Raw genomic sequence first — 26877 nt, forward strand, 5'->3', positions numbered from 1 at the left:
AACAAAGGGGGAAAAAAAAAGGAATAAGCAAACAAAATGCTTCCCGATGAATATTTCCGTTCCTTGAAAAGCAACGCTGCGATGGCTGGCTATGAGAGGACAGCTGAAACATAGCAGTCAAATGACTTTTGCTGAAAAGAAATAATTCTCTGCAATTTCAGGGAATTCGACTTTGCTGGATGGAAACACAGCCCTCCACAAACTGCATGCTGCATATGGATAGTACACTCCGCATACTCTGTTTAGTTTAAGTAGCTACAAGAGGCTGCATCGCACATGCATGAATGGACTAAGTTGGCTGCGTTGTGAACTGGGTGCCGACAGCGTACGGGCTGAAGCAAGGGCTATGCAAGAAGGAGGCTTCTCACCTGGTTTATTTTGACAACTCCCAATAGCGAAAGGATCCTACTACCCAGTGCCCAGCCTTGGTACCAAGTGATGAATGTGATACTGTGTATGCAGCATCTTTACAAGACCATGCTGAGTCGTGATCCTGCACTGGATGGTTCTACATCTCTTATATAAAGCGCGCCTATAATAGAGGGAATGGTTTCACTTTCCCCCTTTGCAAAAACAGACATCAGGTCACCGTTTGATATTCACACAACCACCAGCAGAAGCCTGCATTGGGTGCCATCAGCAAAACACAAGCGGCTTGCTTCAATCCGACACCATTTCAGTTTTGCTATTCTCCTTCAGCTCTTTTCTAATTATTTATGTCTTCTTTCTTTTTTTTTAAAGAGAACAACTTTTGGCCCAGGAGCAAAAAATGTAGTAACCCTCTTTTAAGCATTACTTTACTGTGTACCAATGAAAATTACATCCTTGAGGTCTTGGAAGGCACAGTTATACCCATTTTGCATATAGATTGTGCATTACTTGGGGAGCTGGGTGGGAAGGAGGGCTGTGTTGTATATATTTGTTCTGGCTATTGTTTATGCAGGTCTGACTGAATGAAGGAACAGTGGGTATCATTTCAATTTCTGATGTCAACATCAAATTACTTATTTAATTTCATGCCTGGCGAAGCATTGTATAGCTACACGCAGAATCATTTCACTTCATTTGTTATGCTGTGTTTTCTTGGCGATTGGCTTGCCTTCCAACTGACAGCTTTAATTACGACATGAATTTGATTGCACTGCCGAGGAATTAACATAATGCAACAAAGCATTTAAGCACCCAACCTTAGACACACAAACACACACATACACACCCTCACGCACACAAAGCAGCAGCCTGCAGCTGATCAGCTTCTGGCGCACACACACACACACACACACAGCTTTGCTGGTGTTATCCCACTTTATATACAGCCAAGATTACTGGGGATATTCTGGAAGGAGGAGAAGCACGAAGGATTTCAGGGCACATAACCCAAAGACTGTTCCTCAATTCATCTTTCTTTGGGTTTCAGATAAAGGTGGGAGGAACAGGAGGCATAGAATTGAAAGTCTTGTATTGAAGCAGAAACCACGAGCCATCCAAAGCATCACAACTGCTGGGTGCTGAGAGACCTTCCCTGCCTGCAGACTGCAGCAGAGCTGTGGGCCAGGCATGCTGGGACTGACTCCTGACTCAGCACCTCACTGGGACTTGTTCTCAAGAGCGAAGCACACAATGCAATAGGTACACACAGCTACACAACAGCAGGGAAATAGGGGCTCCACTGAATGAGCGTGCAAGCTCTGATGTGACCCTTCGTGCTGGTGAGAAATGGTGTCATCATGAAAAAAAGAAGCATCCCTGCACCACCTGCTATTCAGAACTGGAACAATATTCCAGACAGAGAGATTGCCAGTGCCATTGTTGACTTATTTCTCCCAGCGTGTGACTTCTTGTTCAGCAAACAGAGGCCAGGCACTCTATGCTGCTGCTGTGCAGGGGAAGACCTGTGCTACCCATCTTCTCCATCTTTTTCAGTGCCCATCCTTTCCTGACCATCGTCTCTTATCAACAGTCTGCTACCAGCAGGGCCAACAGCCTGTGCATCCCCCTCCTCCCAGAGCAGATTTGCACTGTCACTGCATCCCAAAATGATGAACAAGGTCCCTTTAGCAGCCATCACACCATCACATTTCTAACAGGACTAGCAATGAGCTGACAGGCATGCACAAGCTTCAGATCAGGTCAGGAACTGAGGGATGCATGCCATCAAAAGGCATTTTGGGGTTTGATTTTGATTAGTGTGATGGTGGGCTGAACCCCCAAATACTCCACGCATTTACCATCTAGATCTGATGCAGTTCTCACATTTCCCTCCAGTGATCTCTTGGCTGCTTGTAAAACATGGCTAAAAGGAACCGCATGCGCTCCAAAGCAGGAAGATTCAATTAAAAACAAATACATACAGAAACAGAAGGAAAACAAGTTGACTGAGCTCCAAGCTGTGGCAAAGCGCTGCCATCTTGTCTCCAAGCAAGATCTCAACAAAATGAATTCTACTACTGGCAAGATTTTGATGAGATTAAATTGACTGCAGCACCCTATATATAAAGGAGGAGCAGCTCTCCAATTTCTCCTTCAGGCCCCTGGAGCTACCTCTGCCCATAAAGGAAAAAACAAGTTGTCATTCCAAAAATACTATATGCGGTAGAAAAGGCTTTATGAAATGGGATTCAGGCGGGGAGATGTATTAGGGGACTGGCAAATGCTTGCAAAGGAGCACTTGAGCAGTAGTTATCCCCAATCTAGCAGAGGTCAGGTTGCCTGTTAATTACATCCTCTTGCAGAGGTCTGTGCGGATGTGAGCCTGCGCACAAGGCGTGGGGGATGGAGAGAAAGGAGCTGATGGAAATCAGTCGCACTGCATTGTATGTGACAAGAACATAGGATCTTCCCCTTCCTGCCGACTGATGCTATTTCAAGCCTCATTATGGGAAAAGCCTCCTGTTTAACCTGCTCTTTTCACTGAATTATCATCTTTTCATTTTCGAACACTTCTCTTGAAAATGCTGCAAATTACCTGCTTGGATCTCATTAGCCTGGAAAGGGAGTCATCCCTTGTAAACACACTTTGCATCAACCCGCGTTATCCAAGGACTATAGGTACGTTTACAATATGCAAAGTTGAAAGATATCTGACAGGAGAGGGAACGAAGACACTGACATGTCAGTTTGCAACTGGATATTCATTATACTGTCTCCCTCATTCTGCATCTGTCACTAAGCTATCACTTAGGCTCCACATTAAAGCTCACGAAGCAAACATTTCTGTTTCAACAGCTTACTTAAAACTAGGGATTTGAAAACTGATCATCCACCTAGACTACATGCCCTTCATTCATTATACATATTTTCATGCAGTAGCCATGGTTAATCTTACAGTGCTGTGGGGCAGTATCAGTGGAGATTCATCATATTTCAAGTCCCAAATTTGCTTTCTGACCTCAGGGCTAATCTGTCTGGATCCTTTCTTTGCCTTCAATTCTAAATGGGATGCATGCTTGCTGTGTATTGTTTCTGAGCATTTTTAAGATCAGGACCTTCAGACATAGCTTAGTCTTCCATCTGCACTTTTTACTCTGGATAACCATTTGTTGTAACCATTAGACAATTTGTTTCTTAAACAAGCAAACAAACAAGCAAAAAGCATTTGAAATAACCTTATTAAGCTGTCGATGCCTCTTGGTGCATACAAGCACAGTTGAAGGTGGGCTCTCCCACAACCAGATATGAAGCACAATATGGCTTCACATAGCCCTGTTGTTCAACAAAGTGGGGTGTTTGTCTTCAGAAGAGAGAGAAATGCAGAAGAGAATGTACATTTCTTAACCAAAAGGGTCCAGAAGAGGCAGAAGGCCACCACAGACACAAACAGGAACACCTGAAGCACCTAACTCAATGCACCCGTAAAGGATGGCTATAGCAAAAGAATGGGCCCCTAAAATAAGGTGATAAAGGGATGAGGAAAGATAGCGCAACAGATTTTAGACCTTCACAGAGAAAACCAGGTGGCTGTTCCAGCAATATGCACAACTCAGCAAAAATGGCTAGCTGTATGCCTTCAGGCTTAAATTCACACAACAAAATGTATCCTTTACAAAGGTATTGCTTTTAATGTGTGCTCAATTCCGTTTTATTGGATTGGCCTACAGAGGACACCATCTGGTATCTGTCATCCAAATCTACATGGACATGCTATCAATAAAATCCCCATTTCCAAAATGTGGGTTAGTTAAAAGTAGGGCCAGATTGCTGGCTGATATAAATTAGTCTGAGTGATGTAGCTGTGTTTTTACCAGCAAAGGATCTGACCTACAAAATCCCCACTTTAGATACTCTTTTGGGACAGAGGCTCTTTATATTCTCTGTTGCAAAGCACGCAGCACAGAGGACACAAAGCCACGAATAAAACACTCAAGGATTGTGATGGTACACATAATAAATAAGAATCTAATTGCAGCAACAAAAGATTTCTGTATTTATTCATATGTCAGAATAACTCATGCGTGTCATTCAGCGAATGGGCAGCATGCTTCACTGGAGAAAAGCATTCTCTGTAGAGCTGCCATCTTTAGGCAGAGCAATAAAGGCAGAGCTTATGCTATTGTTGGCCGTGTTATATCAGTTCATCAGATTTAAGTTATACCAGAATCTCGAGACTTACTTTCCATAAAGACAGTATTTACCCCCAAAGAAATGCTTTATTTCCCTTCCCCAACTTGCAGTGAAAAGGGGCCATCTCACTTCTCAACTATGCAGAGCATCGTAACCTCATTAAGTGGCCTTCAATTATTTTTAGAGGAGTGTTTCCACATAGTCAGACACTGAACCCAGCTTTATGAATTTGACTCAACAGGGACAGGTGACGGAAGTTATTTCTTCCCTTTTTGCTCCTGAAAGCGGAGGGGATTTTAGCAACGAACCATCCCAGAGATAAAATCCTGCTACAACTCAGGGCCCTCTGAAATTACACCAGGGTCAAGCAGAGCAGCATTTGGGTGTAGGAGCTTTACTTACGTCGCTGAGTCTTTCCCGAGAGCTACTTCGATGGAAACCTTTCGATTCCCCGCTGGCGCTTTCGCTGTCACTGTCTCGGCAGCTGTTCTGACCTGGCTTGAGCTGCAAATGAGATAGAAAACAAAGAAAGCAAGAGTTTAGCCTGGCACAGGTAAATCCCCTGCTACTGCCACAGGCACAGCAGCTCTTGGTGCACGACAGCTCCCAAACAAGTTGAGAGTGGCAATCTGTACGTCCGAGCGAGACCACAGAGTAAAACTATCATTTTGGGACCCTCTAGTCATCTAACGTTATTTGTGCCACAAAAGATGTTTTGTAAAGTTACCATCAGAACAAAGAACACCTGGGATCGATCCCTCCCTCATTACAGCATCAAAGTATTGAGAATCTCAGAGCAATGAGAATCTCCCAGGGGGAAGGAACAGCCTTTGCTGCACTTATTCCTAACAACATTGACTTGTACCATAAAAACTTCTTGGCTGACCTCAGTGTTCATAAAATAAAGAACTATAGAATGGCCTGGGTTCAGACGAACAACTGAGTTGCAGTGCATGAGCTCAACTGGAAAGAAACAAAGCAAAAAGCACAACAAAATGTACAGGTGTACCCTCAGCTCACATAAGGACTTGAGCTATTCATCCAACACTTACAATTTAATAAGCAAACCAAATATTCCACAGCTCAGCCAGAAAACCTCGAGTAAAAACATTTTTATTTCAAATGGAACGGTTTATCAGACAGATCTGATAGATTTAGGTAATATTTTTTGGAGGCGAGGATAACGAATTCAAGAAGTCTAATGCTCCATATATAACTCCCAGATTTTATCTGGGACCTGGACGTGCTGTAATTATACGGCCCCAGGTTTACAATTGAACCACCCGGAGGAAAATGGATCAAGTTTCCCTGACTCAGTCTTTTGTCAACAGCTGCTCAACGACGGAAAAACTGTTATTGTAAATGAGGAAGAAAGGTGGAGGGGGGGGGGAAGAGACCCAGCAGGTGTCGTTCTTCTGAAAACAACTCACAAACATTAAGGGAATACATCCAAGGTATCCAAGCCTGAAACGCTGTAGGAACGAAGTGCGCTGTACAGACCAGACCAACCTCAGAAGTAAGTCCAAGTTCAGATCTATAAGCTTTTCATGCTTTCCTTTTTCTCAGCTGTTCCATACACCAACCCATTCAGGCTTTATATTTTATTCCAAAATCCATCAATCTGTGCTAAATTTAAAAATAATAATAACAAAGCATGGCAATGCATCCACTGTCTTCTTGTGGGAATCAATAAGAAGCCAGAACTGGGATAGCACTGGGCAAACCACCACGGACATATCACTGTCCTACCCTGTAGGGCAATTGCACCATGAGCTATTGAGGTAGCAGTACCAGAGTGCTGTAGTTACTACAGTAGTTGCATATTGCTGGGAGATGAGGAAGGGATGTGGGATGTAAGCCATAAAACAGTTAAGGATAACCCGTAACAACACAGCTCTCTGCAGCTTTATGCCTCAGAAAGGAAAAGAATGAAAGACAGTGGCAGTCGATCACATTAAGAGGCATAAGGGAGAGTAAAATGGCAGCTGAGCCCCCAAACTACAGGGAGCATCATCCTCCTGAGACCACAGTTTGCTTTGCTGGATCCCTAAGCCACTTTAGCTAATTCCGTAGTAGCAGTGCCTGGTTAGCACATAACAAAAAGCAAAATAAATAAACCTACTGAGAATTTAGCAAAAGCCTTTTTCACAGAGCTTACATATCGTGTCAAAAACACCCTAATGTGGCTGTTCTCAGCTTTTTTTCCTTATAATATATTTTAATTTAAAACCCCATACACCATTTGGCAGCAGTAAATCCGAGCTATGGTATGGTTTTGAGGCGCCTGAGCTTCCACACCATATGGAATTAAAGGATTATTTCACTACATTATACTTTAAAGTTATGAATACTAACGCTTCTCCATATTACAGTGCTGCCAGCAAGCTAAGCCTTTACCAGAGCCCTGGAGGAAGAGGACACCTGCTCTCCAAGGGATGGCATAACTCTACTGCAGGGAGGGGAATTAAGCTTTCAGTTCTGCCTGTCATTCCTTATTTATACAGCTTTTGCAAGGGCAAGATAGTCCAAAACTTGTCTGATCCAGCTTCTACCTGGAAGAATATATTCTTGAGCTCAGATCAGCTGGTGAACAGACCCGTAACTCCCGCATTAGCAACGTGATCCAAGTTGTACAGCACTTACATCTCACCCAAAGCTGAAGTTCTGGAGCAAGAGCTCCATCACACTCCTATAGCAAAGCTTTGCTCACTATCACTACAGCTGTCCGGATAGCTAAACAAAGCAGCAGCGCAAGGAAAGCAAATCAGAGGTGAGATAACGAGGAGGAAGAATATTTACAGTGCACAACTTTAGGCAGTAAATATGGAAAAAGAATTCACAGCGAGCGCGGACTCTGAAAAATATTAATACAAAGACATTTTTCACACCAGGGAAGAAAAATGTTGTTACCTGAGAGATACAATAAAACATTTGGAGAGACTCTCTGTGCATGTCTTGATATTTAATCTTAGAACAACTGATGCACATGGCTCTGAGATGCTGCCAGCCACCAAGGAGTGGGGCCACGTGCCGCCACCTGGGCTGATGACCTCCCCAGAAGATGAAGCTAGTTCATTCTGTATACCTGTGTGGTAATGGCAGGGAGAGCAGCACAGTCAAGATGTTATCTTTCTTTCTTTGCTGTCTCTACTGAGAAGAGAACGTTATTTACCTAGTTGTTTTGTTGTTTTTTTTTTCCCATGAAAAGCAAGAATAAATGCACACGTTGTCTTCCTACAACAAATCGGACTCTAATAGAACTTGGACAAGTAACTATAAACAATTACCCAATTAGCTCCGTGATACAGAACTACAGAATAAGCACATCGGAAGCACTGGTGGTCATTTCCTGCTGCCTCTGAGCTGATCCGGGCTCTGCTGCCATAATCGCTCAATATATCAGCAGAGGAACTCATCCTCTAATGCCCCAAATGGAGGAGACCCTTCTGAAAGAAGCAGCTACACCCCCTCTTCTCCTAAGGACAATCTGGCTATCTAGCACTGCTATTGCAGAAACACCAAGGGATTGCATCCTGCTCACAGTAGCAACAGCAGAAGCAACAGAGGCTAAGAATAAATAGCATCCTTGCCAAAGCGGGGGTGGGGGATAAAGAGAACGGGCTTTTATTTCCAGATCCTCTTCTCCTTCATTATATGCTTGGGCAACCTTAGATATATAGCACACAGAAGGTACTCTGAAGTAGCTCTGTAGCTCTATTTTATCTAAGTTACACAGAGAATGCAGCCCATCATTTTTTTTTTCCATGCTGTTTATACAGAAATCAAAGATAAATTTGGCATAAACTCATCACACCCCAGAATCATACATACATTATACAATATATAAAGTGTAACAGACTTGCTCTGTTCCCCAGCTCCTGTTAGGAGTGGTATGAAACAGCAAGCTGTTGGCAATTGCAACCAATGAAGCGTATTTCAGCACACTTTAAAAGCTGAATTGCAAAAAAATATAGGCTTCTTCTGACCCTTTGCATTTTGATGGTTGCACAGTGAGAAATATGGCCTTTAAAATTACACCTTGCAAAGCGCTCCATTGTACCAATCAATCTCCCCACACAACTCCCAGAGCCCAGACACACAGAATGCAAAGGGAAGGATAAAGAAGGAGGGTCCAGCTGATGTGCTCAGATGTAACCAAAGCTGGGGCCCATCAGGGTAGAATCCATTTCTCCCTCTCAGTTATTTCCTCAGCCCCCATACTGAGCCCATTTGTAATCCACCTTGGATTTGCATGCAGGCTTCTTGCTGGGCAGTGTGTCTGAGAAGTGACCCTTTGGACCACTAACAAACCTCTGGAGCACAGCTGCTTTACTGCCCACTCTGCTTGGTACAGGCACATCCTACCAGGGTCCTACATGTGTTCCCTGCAAAGTGGTTGCCCTTATTGTATTGTGGTTGCCCTTAAGATGGCTCCTTCAAAAAACACGGAGAACCAATTGGCATCCCTACACCAACACCGTAGGTGAGAAAAGCCTTTTTCTCTTGGCAACCACAAGGGCCACTTCTCAGATCCTTCTCATTAGGCTGCTGCCAGCTATTGGGAACAGGTCCAGACAGCAGAGACAGGGCTCTGTGCAACCTCACCCCTAGACCTCTGAGGAGTTCCTGTTTCTGTTGCATATGAAAGGCAGATGAGATAGGAAAGCAGAGGCAAAAGGCAAACAGAAATACTACCTCATGTAGCCCAGCGGATGGACATCCAACTCCCTAAAGACTTCACTTGGCCTCTGGCTGCCTCTGACACATGCAACTTATTTAAGAAACACCAGACTATGTAAAAGGATGAACCAAATCATGTGACGGAGCAAAAAGCAAACAGGTCAGGTCAACAAGTTCAACAGCATTGCAGCTCTCTGCAAATTACAGCCTCGGTCTGTTTTAAAGAGGGAAACGTAAAACCAAAGAAAGCTTTTGTTGGGTTCCACTCCTTGCAAGCCCACAGGGTGGTGACTTCTCATGCACAGAGGAGATGCAAGGTGAGACGAGATGTTCTGGGAACACATAAGGATATGGAGCAGCTCCATGAATGGCTGAAGTGCCAACACTCACCTGGAATTAAGTCACAGCTATTGCCATTCCTTTTTCCCCCCAGTGTAGGCCACTATGCTGACTCCCAGTTAACAGTGCAGAAGTAAATAAATGATTTGAAGGAGGCAATATCAGTATTCAGGGGGTGGACCTCAAGATGTTTGCCACTGTTTACTTAAAAAGAGCCCTGTTATTTCACAGTTCGATATAAGCCCAGAATAAATATTTAATAACTTGGTTGCATAAATAATGACTTGAAGGTTGAGCTATTGGCTTAAAAATATAATGCTATTTTAAGCCGTTTAACTGGCCAGCCATATAAATTATTCAAGATTTAAAAGTCATCCTGTGGTCTCTGTACAAGGAGAAAACTAGGAAGTTGTAACTATAATGACAAAAGCAGGGCAAGATCAATCAAACCACATGATCTCTAACACAAACAAGCAGCAATTAAGCAGCAATCAAGACCAATATGACTGTGGTTGATGTCCTTTTATGCCAATACTCTCAGTCCAGAGAACAAAACTTAATAACGTTTTGCAATTTATCATGGGAACCATAACTCTGCTCTCTGTGACTTGGCCAAGAGGCTATTATGATAGCATTTCTCTATAATTTAATAATGTGATGGAACGGAGGGAGAAGAGTAAAAGCATTTTTGATATATAACTCACGTCTCTACGTATTGTATTTTCCCCTTGCTTGAATGATGGAAGCAAAAGTCATAATAATATACCTCAGCATCAATTTGTTAGCAGGAAAGGGGAGCTGAAGTATCTGGCAAAGAAAATCTATTTGAAGAAGCACAGAAGGGAAGGGAATGAACCATCTGAATTCATTAGCAGCTGTCATTGATGTGGAGATGAGTTTAGAGATGAAGAGAAGCTAGTCATCACAAATAACTCAAGAGAAAAGCAAAGGGAGGAACTGTTGTTTAAGTTGTTTAAAGCTGGATTAGCTCCTGATAGATGGCAGGCTGCCACTTCCAGGAACTCTTGTGTTGTGTTCAGTGCCCTCGTTGGAAGGAAGCTGTTTGAACCAGCTTTTGGGGCTGCAGATTGCTGCACTCCTGGGTGTCCCTGACTGCAAACCTTGTGCAATGGACACAAGAGCTGCAGCTGGACTGGCAAGCTCACAATGCCCTACAACTCTTATCAGCAGCAGTTTCTTATGGTTGTTGTTTGTTCGCTGCAAGAGGAACGTTCCCACTGACTTCATGGGATGCTGAATCCATTTGGGGTTTCCCACTACAGTTATGTGCCAGACCACGTGTGCACCTTGCACTGACTAGAAGTAATGTAACGTCTCATCCATATGCTTTAAAATCATATTAAACTCACACATCTTAAAAATACAGTCATATACTCAGTAAGAGGAGCTCAATTACTGTTTTAAGGTAAGTGAAGAAAACTATAATACAGAACTACCATCAAATTATGGTTAGTTGGATTAATTCTCTTCCTAGCATTTAATAATTTTTGAAGTGCTTATTCAGGAAAAGGTCAAAAATCACTTGGGAAGATACGTTAATGGCTCTTTAAGTAATGTTTAGATGTGCTGAATAAATTTTCACACTTAAGTCATGTATAGCAATCATCACAAAATGTATTATAATATGCTCTTCACAATGGCGAGCTGTGCACAGAATATACATGTCCTGGCCTCCCCACAAGGCAGCACTTGAGCACTCAAATTCATCTCAGTGGAGTAAAAAACAATACATGCATCTTTACTGTTACATTTGAAATACATTAACTGAAGCGTGACCTATAAGAGCCCCATTGACTGCTCATCTACATGATAAAAGCAAAGAAAAACAACAACAAAAAAGGGAAAATGAAAAAGTCCTTCAAAAAAACCCATAACTTCCCAAAAGCTCCATCCTAAGAAGAAGGAAAAATAGTTGCAAATAACTGCAAAGGAAGGAAGACAAAGCTCTGCACTGATGGATCTACCTGGAATCCCTTCCACGCTTTGAAATATTCGGGCTTTAAAATGACCCACAAGACTTAAAAATTAAATATCAGCATGTGAAACCGTACCATATTACAGCTTAAATCAACCATTACACAGGCTCAGCAAGCATCAGCACTCTCCATCTATGCACTAAAAAACGTCAGTTTCTCCTCGGTGAACAATAATTTGTGAAATAAAGCAGGCGTGCGAAATATGGGTGGCAGGCAGCAAGAGCAGATATTTGGGGCACCAAGGTGCTTTAAAATCCTTCTTCACTTGCACATCCAACACCCACCGAAATCTCAGCTGATCAAAGTTTTGCAGGCAAGGAAAGAGGAAGAAAAAAAGCCCACAAAATTAATAACTATTTAAGTATTCTGTTTCATCATGATAACAAACAGATGGTTTTAATATTCTAGAGGCTAATTTCTGAACAATTAAAAACACAGCAAGACATTAACATCTAATGAAACATTTTAACTACCAGTATATGCATCTGCCATTAATTTCCACACAGTAAGGTCTTGGTTCTCTTCAATCTGTTCTTTATTAAGGAAAGTTTTTCCACTCTGAATTTAGTGAAGTAGAGAATTAACAACTGTTTTCAATCAGCAATCAGCATGGTATTTCGCCAGCGTGCATTGAAACCGTCCACACTATCAGACATAAATTTACTCCTATGATGGCTTTGATCTGCGCACTGAGTAGAGATGTTGGAAGGGAATTCATTTTCTAATTCCATTTTCATTCAGAGCATATGAATTAACCCCTCACGGATCTGATGTTCCTTTTTATCTACTTGAGATAAAGAAGGACTTCTACTTAAAATGTTACTGCTTACACATTACTTACAGCCCAGCCAAAAACAAACGTGCTTTATGAGGCCAACAAAAGCCTTCTCACGCAAACTGCGCTGAAATAGAAGTTCTTCAGAGGCAACTAGATCTGATATTTATGAGCTTCTAATTTATATTTCCCTTGCTCATTGGTGATAAGAACACACGGTAGCCTTCATCAAAGCTCTACCCATGCAAAAACTAGTTGCTATTAAAAAAAACCACCTTTCTAAGACAGACACCAAGATACCTAATTGATGCACTCCCTAATCAGATACGCAGCTTAGAACTACTGATGGATTTTCTGCAGGTCTTCACCAATTTGGCAGGTTATGATTTAAATTAAGCCTACGCAAGTCATTCTCTTCGATCCCAGGGTATGGCAAAAGGCTGATGCTATTCAATATTTGTTGTTATCACCCAGCTCCTGTAGGAATGAACCCTGCCAATAAATACCCCAAGGAATAAATTCAGACATCCTCCCTGATGAGCTTAAGTAGCTTGCTTGCCTTTCATAAGGCAGAAATACGTCGGCAGCTCAACACACGTCTTTGGTTTTCCAAAGGGTTAAGCTAGTGAGGAACTCACAATGATTTTAACAGGAACCACATTCTGTCCAGGTTCCTGTTTTGCTTTTAATCATGTCGTTTATGTAAACACTGAACTGCAAACCTAAGCTAATAAACATTGAAAAAAAGCTTTGACTAAACACAGGTTTAGGGAAGGAGTCAACCGCCGGACCCCGTCTCTTGGATTCATTTCATGGAGTTCAGGGACAGTTTCATGGTGTGCCAAGGAATGTCTGTAATAGAACTCTGCAGAACAAGAGAAACCCAGATCCCAGCCAGAGCTTCAAGTCAGGAAAAACAGGGACATGGATGTGAGCCTTCTGCCTGCCCGCTGATGCCCTACTGATGGGACATCCCTTGTTTCAACACATCTCTCTAACCGATGCCAGAAATAACACGCTGGGCTCAGCACACATCCAGCAATAGCGATGTATTTCCACACATACTTCAGTAACAGACCATCTACAGCAAAACCACTGCACGTCCACATCCAGTCCCACTGTACTACAGGTTGCCTTTGTTGTAATGCATTTTTTACAGGTTAAGAACCAGATCCAGAAAGGCCCAAAACATCCACAAACCCCATCTGCAATCAAGTTTTTCCAAATCTGGAACCAGAACAGTAGTGAGGTATGAAAGGACACGAAATATTAATCCTTCAACTTGGAGCGCTGTCATCACGCTCAATTTCAAGGATTAGAGCTGTGAGTTTCTGATGTGCCTTATAGACCCCCACTGAAAATCAGTGAGCTTTTTTGGCTCAGTTTATATCCACTTTGGGTTCGATGAAACATGGCTGAAGTGGTGTCCCTGGGGAGGCCATATGGGATTGCTAGAGACCTTTCCAGCCAGTCATAGCTGGTTCAGAGAAATGTGCCCGCTGAAATGAATGTACTGGGAGTTTGCCATGTAACCATTAGCCATACAAGCACCATTAATACACCTCAGAGACGTTGCCTTATTTTTATGTCAGACAGTTTCAGACTAACACCGTACTTAGTGAGGATAGCACAATATTAAAATGTGACTTTCATACTTTTTATGCTCCAAGTGCCTGGATCTACTCTTGGCACGCTACAAAAATAATACTTTTATGATTCCGTTTTTCCATGAAATATTTATAATACAGCTATTGAGTGATGGAAGTGCCAGAATATTACTATTGCTATACTCGAATTCCTGGAGATTGTAAGCTTTTGTTTGGTCTAGCAGCATAAAGGAAAAGCGTCCTGCTAAACATCTGTCTCTCGCTGGGGAACCACATGGGAAATAAAGACTTTGGGGCAGCATTGCCTCAAGTATTTGAGTACTCATCTTACCTACTGCGATTTGTGAGAGCCAGAGAGACTCAGTGTTATAAAACTGAAGAAAATCAGAGAGAGAAAGACTCGAGTGGTCCCACTGCCCACCACCCTGGGCACAGAAAGGACCAAACTCCATCTGCATTGCTCATGCCACATGGACAACCCAACCCAAACTGTAGCTAAAGACACCTGGTGACCTCTAAAACCTCTCTGGATGAATAAGAGTTTGGAAAATGTTATCCTTCAGGTTCCAGCAGCATTGCTTCTTGTCCCATCTATCGTGGACACACAGAACTGATTTCCCCTCTTTGTCTGGTGTATATGAGCACTGTTATGAGTATCTTCATTTCATCTTCTCCTTTTAAAACTAAACTTCCTCAGTTCTTTCCAGTCTATCCTGATGGCCATACTTTTAGATGTTCTCTTTGTACTCTATGCATTTCCCTCAACTATTATTTCCCATTATGAAGGTGAGAACCTGCAATAACCACTAGGAATGAGATAATCACATAAATCATACTGGGACAAAACGTGTATCAAATGAAATGTCTCAGCATTAAAAGTGCATTAAAAAGCCTTGCTCTGTGTTTAGAGAACTGACTACTCAGGCAGACTTACTTTTGGAGATCAGTCTTAAAGACACCTGAAATGTATCTCAAGTGATCACCTGAAGCGTTCACAACATCGACACTTTGTATGTACATCACTCTTCTGAAATCTGACTTTAGGAGCTGAAAGCTGGAGGAAAGAGTGAGGCATGAAAGAGCCATTGGGGTGGCTGCAACGTCGAGTTATTACCTTCCTTTTAAGGCCACAGAAATGCCATGCTGTCAACCTCCAGTATCCCACAACAAACCATGGCAACAGCTGCCTGGCTCTGTAGTAATAAACTGAACCAATTTAATAGCTTTTATTGTTCTGCTGTGCTGTTTGAGCGCAACCACTTCTTCCCTCCTAGGACTCCTGAGCCCGCAAGGGCAGCAATGAGAGAAGATCTCATTTACCTAAAAGCGCTTATAAATTTTTAATTTGCTTTAACAAGTAAATTAACAAGTCCCTCATTCAGGCAAGTTTTATGGCCTCTTGCCACTTAGGGAGGGCCATAAAAGTTTTATAGATAATCCAGAGCTACTGAGATTGCTCATAATAAATTGTCTGTTTCCTGTTATTTTATCAAACCACTGGGCTTCTAATGACTTAAAGTCACAGCTTCCTTATATCTACGCTTTTTATGAGCCCATATTTATAAACTGTAAAGAATATCTTAAATTATACTAGGCCCCTGCTACTCATTACAAAGCTAGCTTTTTTATTGGAGCCAACCTTCCTGCTCACGCCCACCTAATAAATTCTAAGGGATTTAAGGGAAAAAATTCTTTTCTGAGATAGCATACTGCTTCTACGTGCTATTTTGAGACATCGCTATAGCCAAGGTTTCATTAAGAAATACTTTGAAGTGCCTGGAACTCCCTGCTCTGATTTCTAACAGTTTTCAACAATCTTCTGAGAATACCCAGCACCGCAGGCAACGTTACCCACCCAGTGCTGGGATTCAGGTTCTGGAGGAGCCAGCCCTCATTGGAAAAACACACTCTGTTTTCACAGGGAGAACGCTCCCTCCAGTCAGTGCTGTCTACCCTCTGGAGCACCATTGATGCCACTTACACGGAAGAACCTCACGCGACGAGATGTCCTTACCCTTCGGCACCGCGCAGTCACACAGGACTCAATGATGGCACTCAAAGCAAGCACACTTCAGCACGCTCAGCTCACAGCCCCGCCGGGTCCAGCAACCAGTGAATGCTGCTGCTGAAGTTACACTGCTGGGTCTAGTTATGGCACTGAAGCACTCATGTTACCACCTGATTTGTACGTTGGTCCCCTATACAGAAATAATGAATCATTCCAGAGAGGGCACCAGCACCAAACCTGAGTGCCCATAATATCTTTGTGGAGGTTTCTTTCTTTCCTCCCTGACTACACAGAATTCAAGGAGACCAGATTTTTAACACAGGCTTGTCTAAGTGAGATCACCTCGATGTTTTTTCCCTCTACCTCTGCTATGGGAATAATGTGACAAAGCAATAAGAAAAATCATTGGGGTCACATTTCCTAATGTGATATATTTGGAGTGGAGGGTAAAGGAGGAGAGAAGGAATAAAGCTGCTGCAGATCCTGTCCTCCAGAGAGCTGAGCACTGCAGCTGGATTAAAGCCTAAAGTTGCTCTGATGCTTGTGGTGGTTAAAAGGTACAGCAAAAGGGCACTGGGATAACAATATATTAAAGGTGAATATAATCAGCAATGTTCGCTAAACACAGCATTATGGAAACCTAACAGTCCTTCAGCTATAGGGAGCACAGAACTTGCATACAAAACTACCTTCCTGTGAAATACAAGCCTGTGTAACTGGAAATTCCACTCCAAGTTGAGATGGTCGACCTTTGCTCAGCTGAGATTTTGGGCTAAATGGCAAATTCCAGCAGGATAGGCAAGTTCCAAATAGAGCTTTTCTAAGAGATGCAGGAGTGGGTGCTAAATCCTGCAGTGTGCCATTACCTGACGTGCTGAGGGCGCTCAAAGTTTTACTTATTGATTTTTTCAGTTGGAAAGTGCCATAGATTCATATCTCACAATATCGCCCCAGATTAAGATCCATTCTGTAATTACAACTGCGCTCGTGCATCTTCATTCTTTGATGTTACGGTTGCTGTTATGGTCCACTAAAAATAGGCTGTTAAGGCGGATGAACTTGATGTCCAGGTAGCAGAATACATTAAGTAAGAACTTGTGCAACTTAACCTGGCAATAACCGTAAGCACAACAGATACAGGAAAACAAGCCATAAAACCCTCACCAAATGATGACTGTGTTGTGTTTCCTCATAAACAAGGAGCCTCCAAATTGCCTATCTGGAGGGAACTGCCATGCTTTGGGCACTCAGGTACCTTGAGCCATGGCTGTAGCTCTTCCCTCCATATAAACACATCCGTGTTATTTTTCCAACCAAATCCTTGCAAAAACACTTTGTTACAAGACAGAAGATATTTCCATTAAAGTAAGCGAGCTCAACCCTGGTGCACCTAAGTCTTGCAGAGCTCCTAGGTTTCAGTTCACATTTCAGGTTAATCTTTTCCTTTCCTAAAGAACAGAACATCCTTTTTCCTGATCTCCCCGAGGGCTCAGCATTTGCAACATCAAACAGAACACACAAACCATCGCACCCCCCTCCAAAAGCCTATTATACTGTCAACTGACTCCTAACTGCAACCAGGGGAGAAAGCTTATATACTGACTCCAGAGCTCTTTTACTGCTGGAAAGTGTCCACGATTTCTCCAAGCTACTGCTGCATTTCATTTCTCTAAAGAACTCATAATAAGATGGGCAAAGCTCCAAGAAAGAAAAAAGAAACCAAACCAACTAGCCCTGCAGTTCCCCCCTCCATCGCTTTGAGTTTCTGGCAAAGGCCAAACCCGCAAGACTCTCCTGCAATACTACCAGTGTCCGTCTTTAATAAATCAGATATTAAAACGCAGAGTCAGAGGAATTAGGCTGGAAAGAAAAGGGTAGGGCAAGTGTCTGCTTCTAAAGATAATAACGTATTGCACAGTGTATTACATATTCATGAGGCACTGAAAGAAGTGAGAGACTTGGAATAAAGTCCTTCTGGAGGCCATGCTGCAAGCCACTGGAATCCAAAAGATGTCATTGTATATGCATTAATTCTGCAAGGGGAGGCTGAGCTATTATTTACCAAGAGAAGGGCCCATACAATGGCAGTGAGTGGACCAGGATGCAGATCCTGGGCTTCCTGAGGGTTGGAACTGGATGATCATTAGCATCCCTTCCAACCCAACCCATTCTGTGCTCCTCTGATGGTTCTAGCGCTCAGTGTGCACAGTATCAGCTCCAATGGAAGCTGCTGTTGGAGATAATTTGAATGGGGAGGTTGGTGGCTCTGCATGTGGCAGGGGAGTTGGAGCTTCATGATCCTTGAGGTCCCTTCCAGCACAAGCCATTCTATGACTCATGGCTCTGCTAGAGTAGAGAAAACAAGTTTGATGCTAACAGCCTTCATCAGCTTCTTACCAGTTTTCTGCCCCTAAGACCCTGCAACAGGCAGACCCTATTGGACCTGCAGAGCCCTCCTGCAACTCACACAGCACACAGCCAGACCTACCACCGACTACTCCTAGCACTGATGTCCAGCCTGTGACTCACCGTACACCACGGCTGACAGCGGCCTGAGGTCTAACGGATGATATTTACAGCTGAAATTCTATAAAGTTAGGAGGCTATGTCAAGCTGCAGCATCCAAGTGACTGTAAATGGAGCCTGCGCAGCGAGGAAATGGCTGGAGATTGGTTACAGCCAGAAGTAATTGATCTGTCTGAAAATATGGCCCAGGAATCACAGGATTAATGCTCAAATTCCAGCTGCGCTGCATTGCTCGCTTCCCTCCAGCTCTCCAACAACAAAGACATGCCTCCTCCTCTGGAGACCAGAAAAGTTTTATTAAAATCTTCATACAACCATTGCAGCGGAGGCCCTGTTAAAAGCATCATAGGAAAAAAATGCGGGATTCATAACGAAACCATCCTACAATTTCCTTTCGATCTGGCATTGATTTTGCAGGGGCTACCTGAGCCAAGCACCGCTCAGCAGCTCCTCCCTGCAGCCAGGGCCGCGCATCCCACTGGCGAGCGGTGGAGAGGAGCTGCACAACGCGGTGGGAAAGCAGCCAAAGCTGCAGCTGTGCTGGCCCATTAAAAAGCTGAAACTCATTCTACCGTTCGACCTCATGCTTATCACCACATAACTATTCATCAAAGAAATTTCGGTGCAATTAATTAAATTATTCCCCTGCCTGTGCCACAGAGCCGTTATTCCAATATCAGCTTTCACTCGCGCTCTCCTAAGCTCGTGTCTGTATGCCAAGTGACATCTCTAGGGTTGTCCGGTCTCAATAAAGCTCTGCTCCTCACCACTCACAGAGGCTATCATTTCTCTTTTTTATTGCCATTTATTTTCCACTAGGATTTTGCTGCCAGTATATTGGCAGGACTTCCAGTATATGGATGTAATGAAATCTACCACAGACACTTAACATCGGGTCAGGCTTGAGCTCAGCTCATGTGAAGCTGTAATATGATCAACAAATGCTTCCAAGAGGAGGATTTTATCCGCTCCAAAACAGAACGTGGACTCCTCTGGTACCCAGACAAGAACTAGTGGGGAGTCATTTGAAAATCCTTATGATAATTAGCTTTATAGCTAAAATGTGCTTAACATGAGAAATTGGAGGAACAACATAGATGCCTCTAGATCTGCCAGGGCCAACTTTCTCTTATAAAGAAAAAAGATGAACTGCCACAGTTTGCATCTTTGTCTTTTTTAACAGCAGCGTTAATATAATTCCATTGGCTCAGCATACCAAAGCGTGGGCAATTTAGTGGCTACTTTTGGCATCCTGAGCAGATGTATGAACACAATGAAGATGCCCTGATGCTACATATTCCTCTGCTACCCAGGAAATTATGGAGGACCTGATGGCTCTACATGAGGTCTGTCTATCTGCTGCCACAACAAGCCATGCCACGGTCCCAAAGCATCTTATCTGCATAGCTCTACTAAGTACAGGTCAGGACGGCTGCCAAAAGGATTAGATCCTTAAAATGTGATTTACACCAGATCTTGGTAGTCAGAGCCCCGTTATCTCTAAGGGACTTACAGTTGGAGGTGAGATGCAGAAGAAGCGAGAAAAGAAAATGAATTTTTAGAAGGGAAAGGAAAAATCACACCTTCAAACAGCTTGTTGAGCCCAGTGAGTCTTTACTACCAGGGAGGCTTTAAATCAACAATGGAGCCTTTCTCTCAGAGAGGCTTTATTTCAAAAGCAAGTTAATGGAGGTAAATCTCTGAGGCTAACAAACGTAGATCAGACTGAATGATAAAAGTTATTGGGTTTTTATAATATGTTTGGTTCTCCTTACAGTAAAAATAAACAAAGGGTTGTGTTTTAGTTTTCTGTCCAAAATTAACTTTTCTCCAGAGACATGGAAGACTGCAGCTCTTCCATGGAGACAAGACATGACAGTGTCTGCACTGATGCCTTGCCAGCTTCCCAACTAACCTGTTGGTTACAATCCTTTCCAGCATCTGTGGGAAGGCAGTGTAATGTTAGTGTTCCAAATTAATTATGGGGAACTAAGAAATATTGCAACAGAAGCTGCTTACAGATACAATTGCTTAGAATTACAGTCAACATGGCAGCCCATCTGCCATCTACCCCAAGAAAAGAAACATGACAAAGTAGCATGGAAAACCACTAAGAACCATGATGTTCCCACCCAGCAAGCATCCTCACCATCAAGGCTGATTAAACCTCACTGGGTCCGGTTGAATTCCAGCATTCCCAAGAGCTGTAGACAAATTTCAAATGTCACAGATATTAAAGGAAGCTTGAATGGCACTTTACTGAATCCTAGAAGATACAATTTATCTCAGTTTCCTTTAATTTTTGAAACATTTAATTCCTTTCCAAAAGCTATTCTAAGAATTTCTTCCATCTTTAAGTCTTTCATGTTCACTATCTGCCCTAATTTCAGTACTGCAAATAGACCGTATTTATTTCACACACAACAATCCAGTCTTGGGTTTAACCTATGGCCTCCTATACCACACAACAAGCTTCTGATTCTTTTAATACAAGTAACTACACAACAAATATAGCAGTAGATAATTCTTATCTTCTGTGTAACGAGCTCATCTGAGTGCATGTAATTTTATAATTTTTACTTTTATTTTACTTTTAAATAGAAAAAGCATAAAGTTAACATCTCATATCAGCAAATCCAATTACCCGCTCCCACTAAGCTTCCTGGAAGAAAGGACAACGATGGTTTTTAAGTCACAAAAGCATTGCCACTAGGCTGATTTCAGCTGGGGAAGGCTGAGTGGGGGCCAGCTGAACAGCACAGTGCAACGAGCCCCTTTGTAAGAGTGAGACCAGGTCTGGGAGATGGGACAGGATGGTCCCTTTGGAAACTACCATGGCCCATCCAGGCGTGGTTGGCACCATGGTGTGCTCCAAGTTCTTCCATCCATGCTAACTTCCTCTAAAGCAACAAGCAACTAAGAGCATCTTGAACTACACCCACATGAAGCAGTGGTGATGGAGGAAAGTGCTAACACTTCTCTATCCTTCCTTCCAGGAAGGACATGTTACAAAATGTGACCACTGCAACTCTTTAACCATCAACAGCAGCTCTAACATCTGGATCCTCCAAGGCACACAGTGTCAGCAGACCTCTGTCCTAGTAGGTTATGAAGCCCTGGTAATAAAAAGCTGCACTGCTCTACTGGCCTCCATAAAACAGAAGATGCCAATATCTGTGCTGCACACTCCGAGTGCAAAGCCTGAACCACATTCAGTTGACAAACAATTCTGCCAAGTGGTTCTCCTATAAGTTGCTCATGTCAACAAAATTAATGTGACATTTACAACTGTTTTGAGGATAAAATGAAGTTGCTTAAATTACTCTGCAGAAGCAGCGTGAGACAGAATTATTCAGTTGACAAAATCTAATTAGGTATAAATTATTTCAGGTTATATGAATTATAAAACCTTTTGCAGATAACTCAAACTCAAGGCTCAATATGATACGGTGAATTAATATGCCAGGCATCTGTTTTTCAGACCTAGGTTTTAATTTGGGACAAAGTCACACAGGTAATTAATTTTTTCCTTCCATCAGCTAGCCCGTGCCCACCAATGGCAGGTATGTCATATACAAAATATAGTTCACTGAGGTTGAAAGGAGAGAGAAGGAATTTGAGAACTGGTCAGTGGCTGCAGGAAACGAGTTCTCAGTCTAAACCCCAACACAGAGCTGAGGCTGCTGACTCTGGGTTTTTTCCCTATACCCTATGACCATCCCCATGTTCATCCCCATGGTTAACTTCAACAAGGTAAGACTACCAGGAGCAGCCAGGGCTGTGTCTGAGCACCCAGGCAGCATTCAGCCATTCTGCTGCACACCGACAGGCCCTAACTTCCCACTGAGAACTTTGACTCTCTTCAATAATCAGGTTCAAGTCCTGCGCTGCGATGGCATGGGAGATAAAGTCAAGGCAAGATAAATCCCCAGCAGTATGTTTCTATCCCTGCAACAAGAGCTGGTGGCAGTGACAGAGATCAGAGGATAAGCACAGCTCAGCCATGGTTCAGCAGCCCTGGCTCCATGGTGGCTGATGACTGTATTTCCCAATGCCTGCAGGGTGCGAGCTGAGCTCCAGGCTCTGTCTCTCCCAACCCATTCTCTTTGGGAAGGTGTTGCACCTATGGAGGGACCCCGCCATACAGCTCCAAAGTGCTGGAGGAACAGGCAGACACCTGAGACAAATGCCTCTGCCACTGCAAAAGCAGCACAGTTGATGAGGACGAGAGGTCTGAAAGTAAAGGAAATTAAACGCAAAACAAAGCGCAGAGCAGGAAAGGGCATTTGTAACTACAAAACGATTCCCTCACTTTCCTCGGCGTTCGCTCCCAATTCTGTAAGAGTTAAAGGCCGCCAAGTAATAGGCGCTGTGGAGTTCTCCCCTGGGTCGCAGCCAAGGCCACTAACCCCGCTATTAGAGGCCTGACAAGCTTTGTCAATGCAATCTGCTGAACGCCGTGAGTGACAAGCGATCAATATTCTCCACTCTCATGGGTCATCACAGGTGACAGAGGCCTAAGTAATAAAACAGCCCTGGCTGCCTCCTCTAACTTAAATGCTTCCCCAGCCACAATATTTCTTTTTTGTCTAAGCGCCTCTAGCTAAATTTCTCATAGATCGAAGCATCTGATGGGGTGGAGGTTCTGAGGAATTGCAATGTGTCTGAATTGATGCTAGCCGGCGAAAGCTCAGCAGACTGGAGAAACAGGTTCAAATAAATCGAAAATGACTGGCTACAGAGTTGTAATCTGCCAGCATCAGGCCTGTAGCAACAAGGCAATATGAGGAAAGCACGCTGGCAATGCGGCAGCTCCAAGCCACCTGCCAGCCCCAGATCAGCTCCCCAGCTCACAGTGTTTTGAAGGCAGGCTCACTCACTCCGTGACATTCCTTTCTTTCTTTTTTTTCTTTCTTTTTTTTTTCCCCATGCTTTCCTGTTTTGTAAACTGTTATCAGCATTACCGGCAGCAGCTCCATAAAACTGCACTGCAGCATTAATAGAAAAGAAAGGAAGGTTGCTTTCTACCCCGCCGCATCTGAAGGACGTACTGATGGGACTGAAGCTCACAGGGGCTGTTGGAGCAGCCAGAAGCACTCAGCAGACAGTTATTGAGAGCACGAAAGCAGAAATCCACTCCTTTCTAAAAGCAGCACATTGAAACGAGCGTGTAAACTTGACAGGAATCAGCTGCTCTGTTACAATTGCCCACTCTTAACCCCAGCCACGATCCACTGGGATGGAAGCAGGGTAAGCTGCCCTGTATTTATGGTTGTACAAGTATGCACGCAGCCAACAGCCACAGAGAATCCCGTTTTCTAAATCCACATATTAGCTTACCATTAAATAACTTGTTCGTACAGCTGTATGCTAAGTAAGGGCTTAGGCAGGCTTCAGAAAAAGCAGTTCAGTACCCAAATTTAAGACAGATGAGGAGAAAAGCATGTTTCGGTCCTTATCAAAATCCTGTCCCGCTTCTCGCTGTCAATAACTATTATGGACATGAGCCACTAACGACCATCTGGGATCTGAATGTTTTCCAGTTTGTTTGTTTTTTCAGATGTTTAGAACCAGTTTTTATGGGGAGTAATCTCTTTAACCAGACAGCTTGCAAACACTGAGTCCCGCCACGCTCCCACGAGACAGGCAAAGCAATAGGCACAATTCACTGGTGTGCAAACCAAGGCACACAAAGGAGAACCAGAGGCACAACTGGACCAAAAAAAAAAGCCCAACGGGAACACAATTTCACACTTGAAACTTTGAGCATCAAATACGTCCTGGAAAAGACTCTCTTCAAGGGGATGATTGTCAGCTGGAGAACTGTTTAAACAGGTGGTACGATGAGGCTGTGCTGCTTGGAAATAATTGGTGCACTGTTTACACACTGTTCTCAGCAGTCTAAGCCAGGATAAAAATAGACTAAAATGCTCAAAATCTGCTTTTTGCACATCTTCATTAAAAAAGGAGTAAACCAAGCGCACAATTGTGCTCCAAACGTTCTGCCAGCTTCTTCTGATAAACACAAAGAAGGAACTCTGCACACTTGTGTGAGTATAGTACAGGTCCCCACGTGAGTCAGTGAGAGCAGAAATAATCTACCAGCAGCTTGTTGTGTTGTTTTTTAAGCGTATACATGAGGGGTTTGACCCAGAAAGAATGGCCTGAAACAGGGGAAAATAAAGTCAGTATGGTGTGATAATGGCAGAATCCATAGAGGGCTACCAAGTAAACCATCTTCTGTCTGAGAGGTGCCAGGATCTTTTCAAAGCAAAGGTTTCTAACATGGAGATGGGAACAACTGTGACATCTTTTGGAATATGCAAAAAAAAACAATGAGAAAGCATCCTTCCTAAAGGAAAACTGCTCTAACTCCTGGGATAAATGAGATGTCTAATAAAGAAAAGGTCAATATTCTAAAGTAGGATTTGGTTCCTCAACACGCTTGACTGCTGGCCAACTAAACCAGCTGGACAAGCAATGGAGAACAGCATGTGGGAAGGATGTATTTCAGACCGAAGTAATCTTTTTAGTCATTAAATACAGCTGATTTTCTAAATGATTAGATGGTTGGCTGTTCCCATATCAATGCTGAGGAAAGGCTAAAGGAGAAGAGTTATATTAAGACATAAAGTAGCATATAAATACAGAACTAGCCTGGAGACAACCCATAGGATTCAAAGGGACAGTCTGATTGAGCGGTTGCAATAATTCAGAACAAATCACCAAACCCAACACCTTCTGGCAAGCATCAGAGCTGGACCAAGACTGTGCAGGTCAGCTGTAAGGAGTGCAGCAGCACATCACAGAAGGGAGTGCCACACTTCACTGCACACCCACCCTCCTGGCCCTGTTGTAATTAAAAGCCCATTTTGCACCGCACAATGTGAGTCTGCCTAGTTGTATGACTTCTCACTGTTCAGGAATACATTCCTCCTCATTTTTAGATGCAGATATAGTACATAAAAATAGGGTGAGATTAAGAAAAAATTAAAATGTTTTTATTTCTTCTCTCATGAAGTTTATTGCCTACTGACTACCAACCAACCAGCCAATTTTGTTCTTTTCCCCCTTTCTGGCTTTATAAGGTATCTGACTCTAAAGATATGACTCCAGATTCATATAAAAATAGAAAATCAAAGTAGTATGGCTGCAATGATCTGATAGCATCACATATAGCTTTTAACAACCTAATTCATTACTGATGATATAGTCATTAATGTACTCTGAACATGCACGATCCACTCCAACGAAGAAGTAACCACGGAGACTCATCCAACTTGCTTCACAAAGTTGTGCCCCGGGAGACTTAGATGTCATCTACCCTTAGATTTATCCACAGCTGAAGGAGATGTTTTAAAACATATCTTCTTGTTATTCTTTTAAGAGATTGTTCCCTCGATGCTGAGCCCTGAAAGTTTAGCAGATCTTATTACCAAGAAGGAACTAAACTGAAGCAATTGGTATAATGGTTGCTACACTGTGGATACAACTTGCTTGCCATGTTCTGTTCTCATCCACTTTCATCTCCAGTGTTTCTATGAGCATGAAAAATTACTGTTATGTTTCTTCTTGTTGGCAAGAACAGGAAAAAATAGACTTTGCAAAGCACGGGGAGATAAAATGGGGAATAAAACTCATTGGGACCAATTCATATGGCACTCAGGGAAGATAAGAGAAACAGCTGAGTCAGAAAAGCAACACAAAACCTATCCAGCTTCCCAGCAAAGATGATCTATAATTGACATAACACTGCTTAAGACCAGAAAAGAACTTCCTAAGAGCCACCACAAGGAGCCTTCTCTCCTTGTGACCCCACCGATTTGCTGATGCCTTTGGTAGAAGCTCCCAACACAAACCAGGCTGTAGGCTCGTAGTGCAGCCACGGTGCCTGGGATGAAGCAGCCTTTCCATGGACATATAGGAAATACTTAGTTTAGATGAGCTGATGGTTTAATTTCCCTCTTTTGAGATGTCATTTACAAGGGGAAAAAGAAGCCAAAGATCAAGTTGCTGTGAGGGCAGGGGCTCAGACACAACTGCCGTCCAGGCAGCCTCTGCCCCATCTCAAGGCAGGATTTCCTTTGTCAGAGCCCTCTAGTGTGACTGCTATTATGTGAGTGTTAGGCTGGAGGGCAGCTTACAGATCCTGTTGCATACACAAGAAGGACTGTCCAATGTGCTGTGTGAGTCTTCACTTCAAATGTCTTCCAAGTCCATGTTTATCTAAGATAGCATTATTTGACCACATACATTTGTGATCTAATTCACCCGAAGTGCTGCTCGATCCTATAGGACTAAGACAAGGACATCCCATATGGTGGCAAGGTAGAAAAAGCTTCTCCAGTGTAAACCACCTATGACCTCTACGATAATAAATTCTTC

General features: G+C 43.1%; 1 protein-coding gene across 7 annotated transcripts in view; it reads right to left on the reverse strand.

Moving 5' to 3' along the window:
- The window catches only part of AUTS2 (activator of transcription and developmental regulator AUTS2), a 532812-nt gene that overhangs the window by 309188 nt on the left and 196747 nt on the right, over positions 1–26877 (reverse strand). For all 7 annotated transcript variants that reach the window (XM_072353400.1, XM_072353404.1, XM_072353403.1 and 4 more), the window contains one exon: positions 4963–5064. In XM_072353400.1, the coding sequence (XP_072209501.1) occupies positions 4963–5064 (102 nt within the window). The remainder of the gene's footprint in view (positions 1–4962; positions 5065–26877) is intronic.

This window comes from Excalfactoria chinensis, chromosome 19 (assembly GCF_039878825.1).
Source record: "Excalfactoria chinensis isolate bCotChi1 chromosome 19, bCotChi1.hap2, whole genome shotgun sequence".
Taxonomy (NCBI): domain Eukaryota; kingdom Metazoa; phylum Chordata; class Aves; order Galliformes; family Phasianidae; genus Excalfactoria; species Excalfactoria chinensis.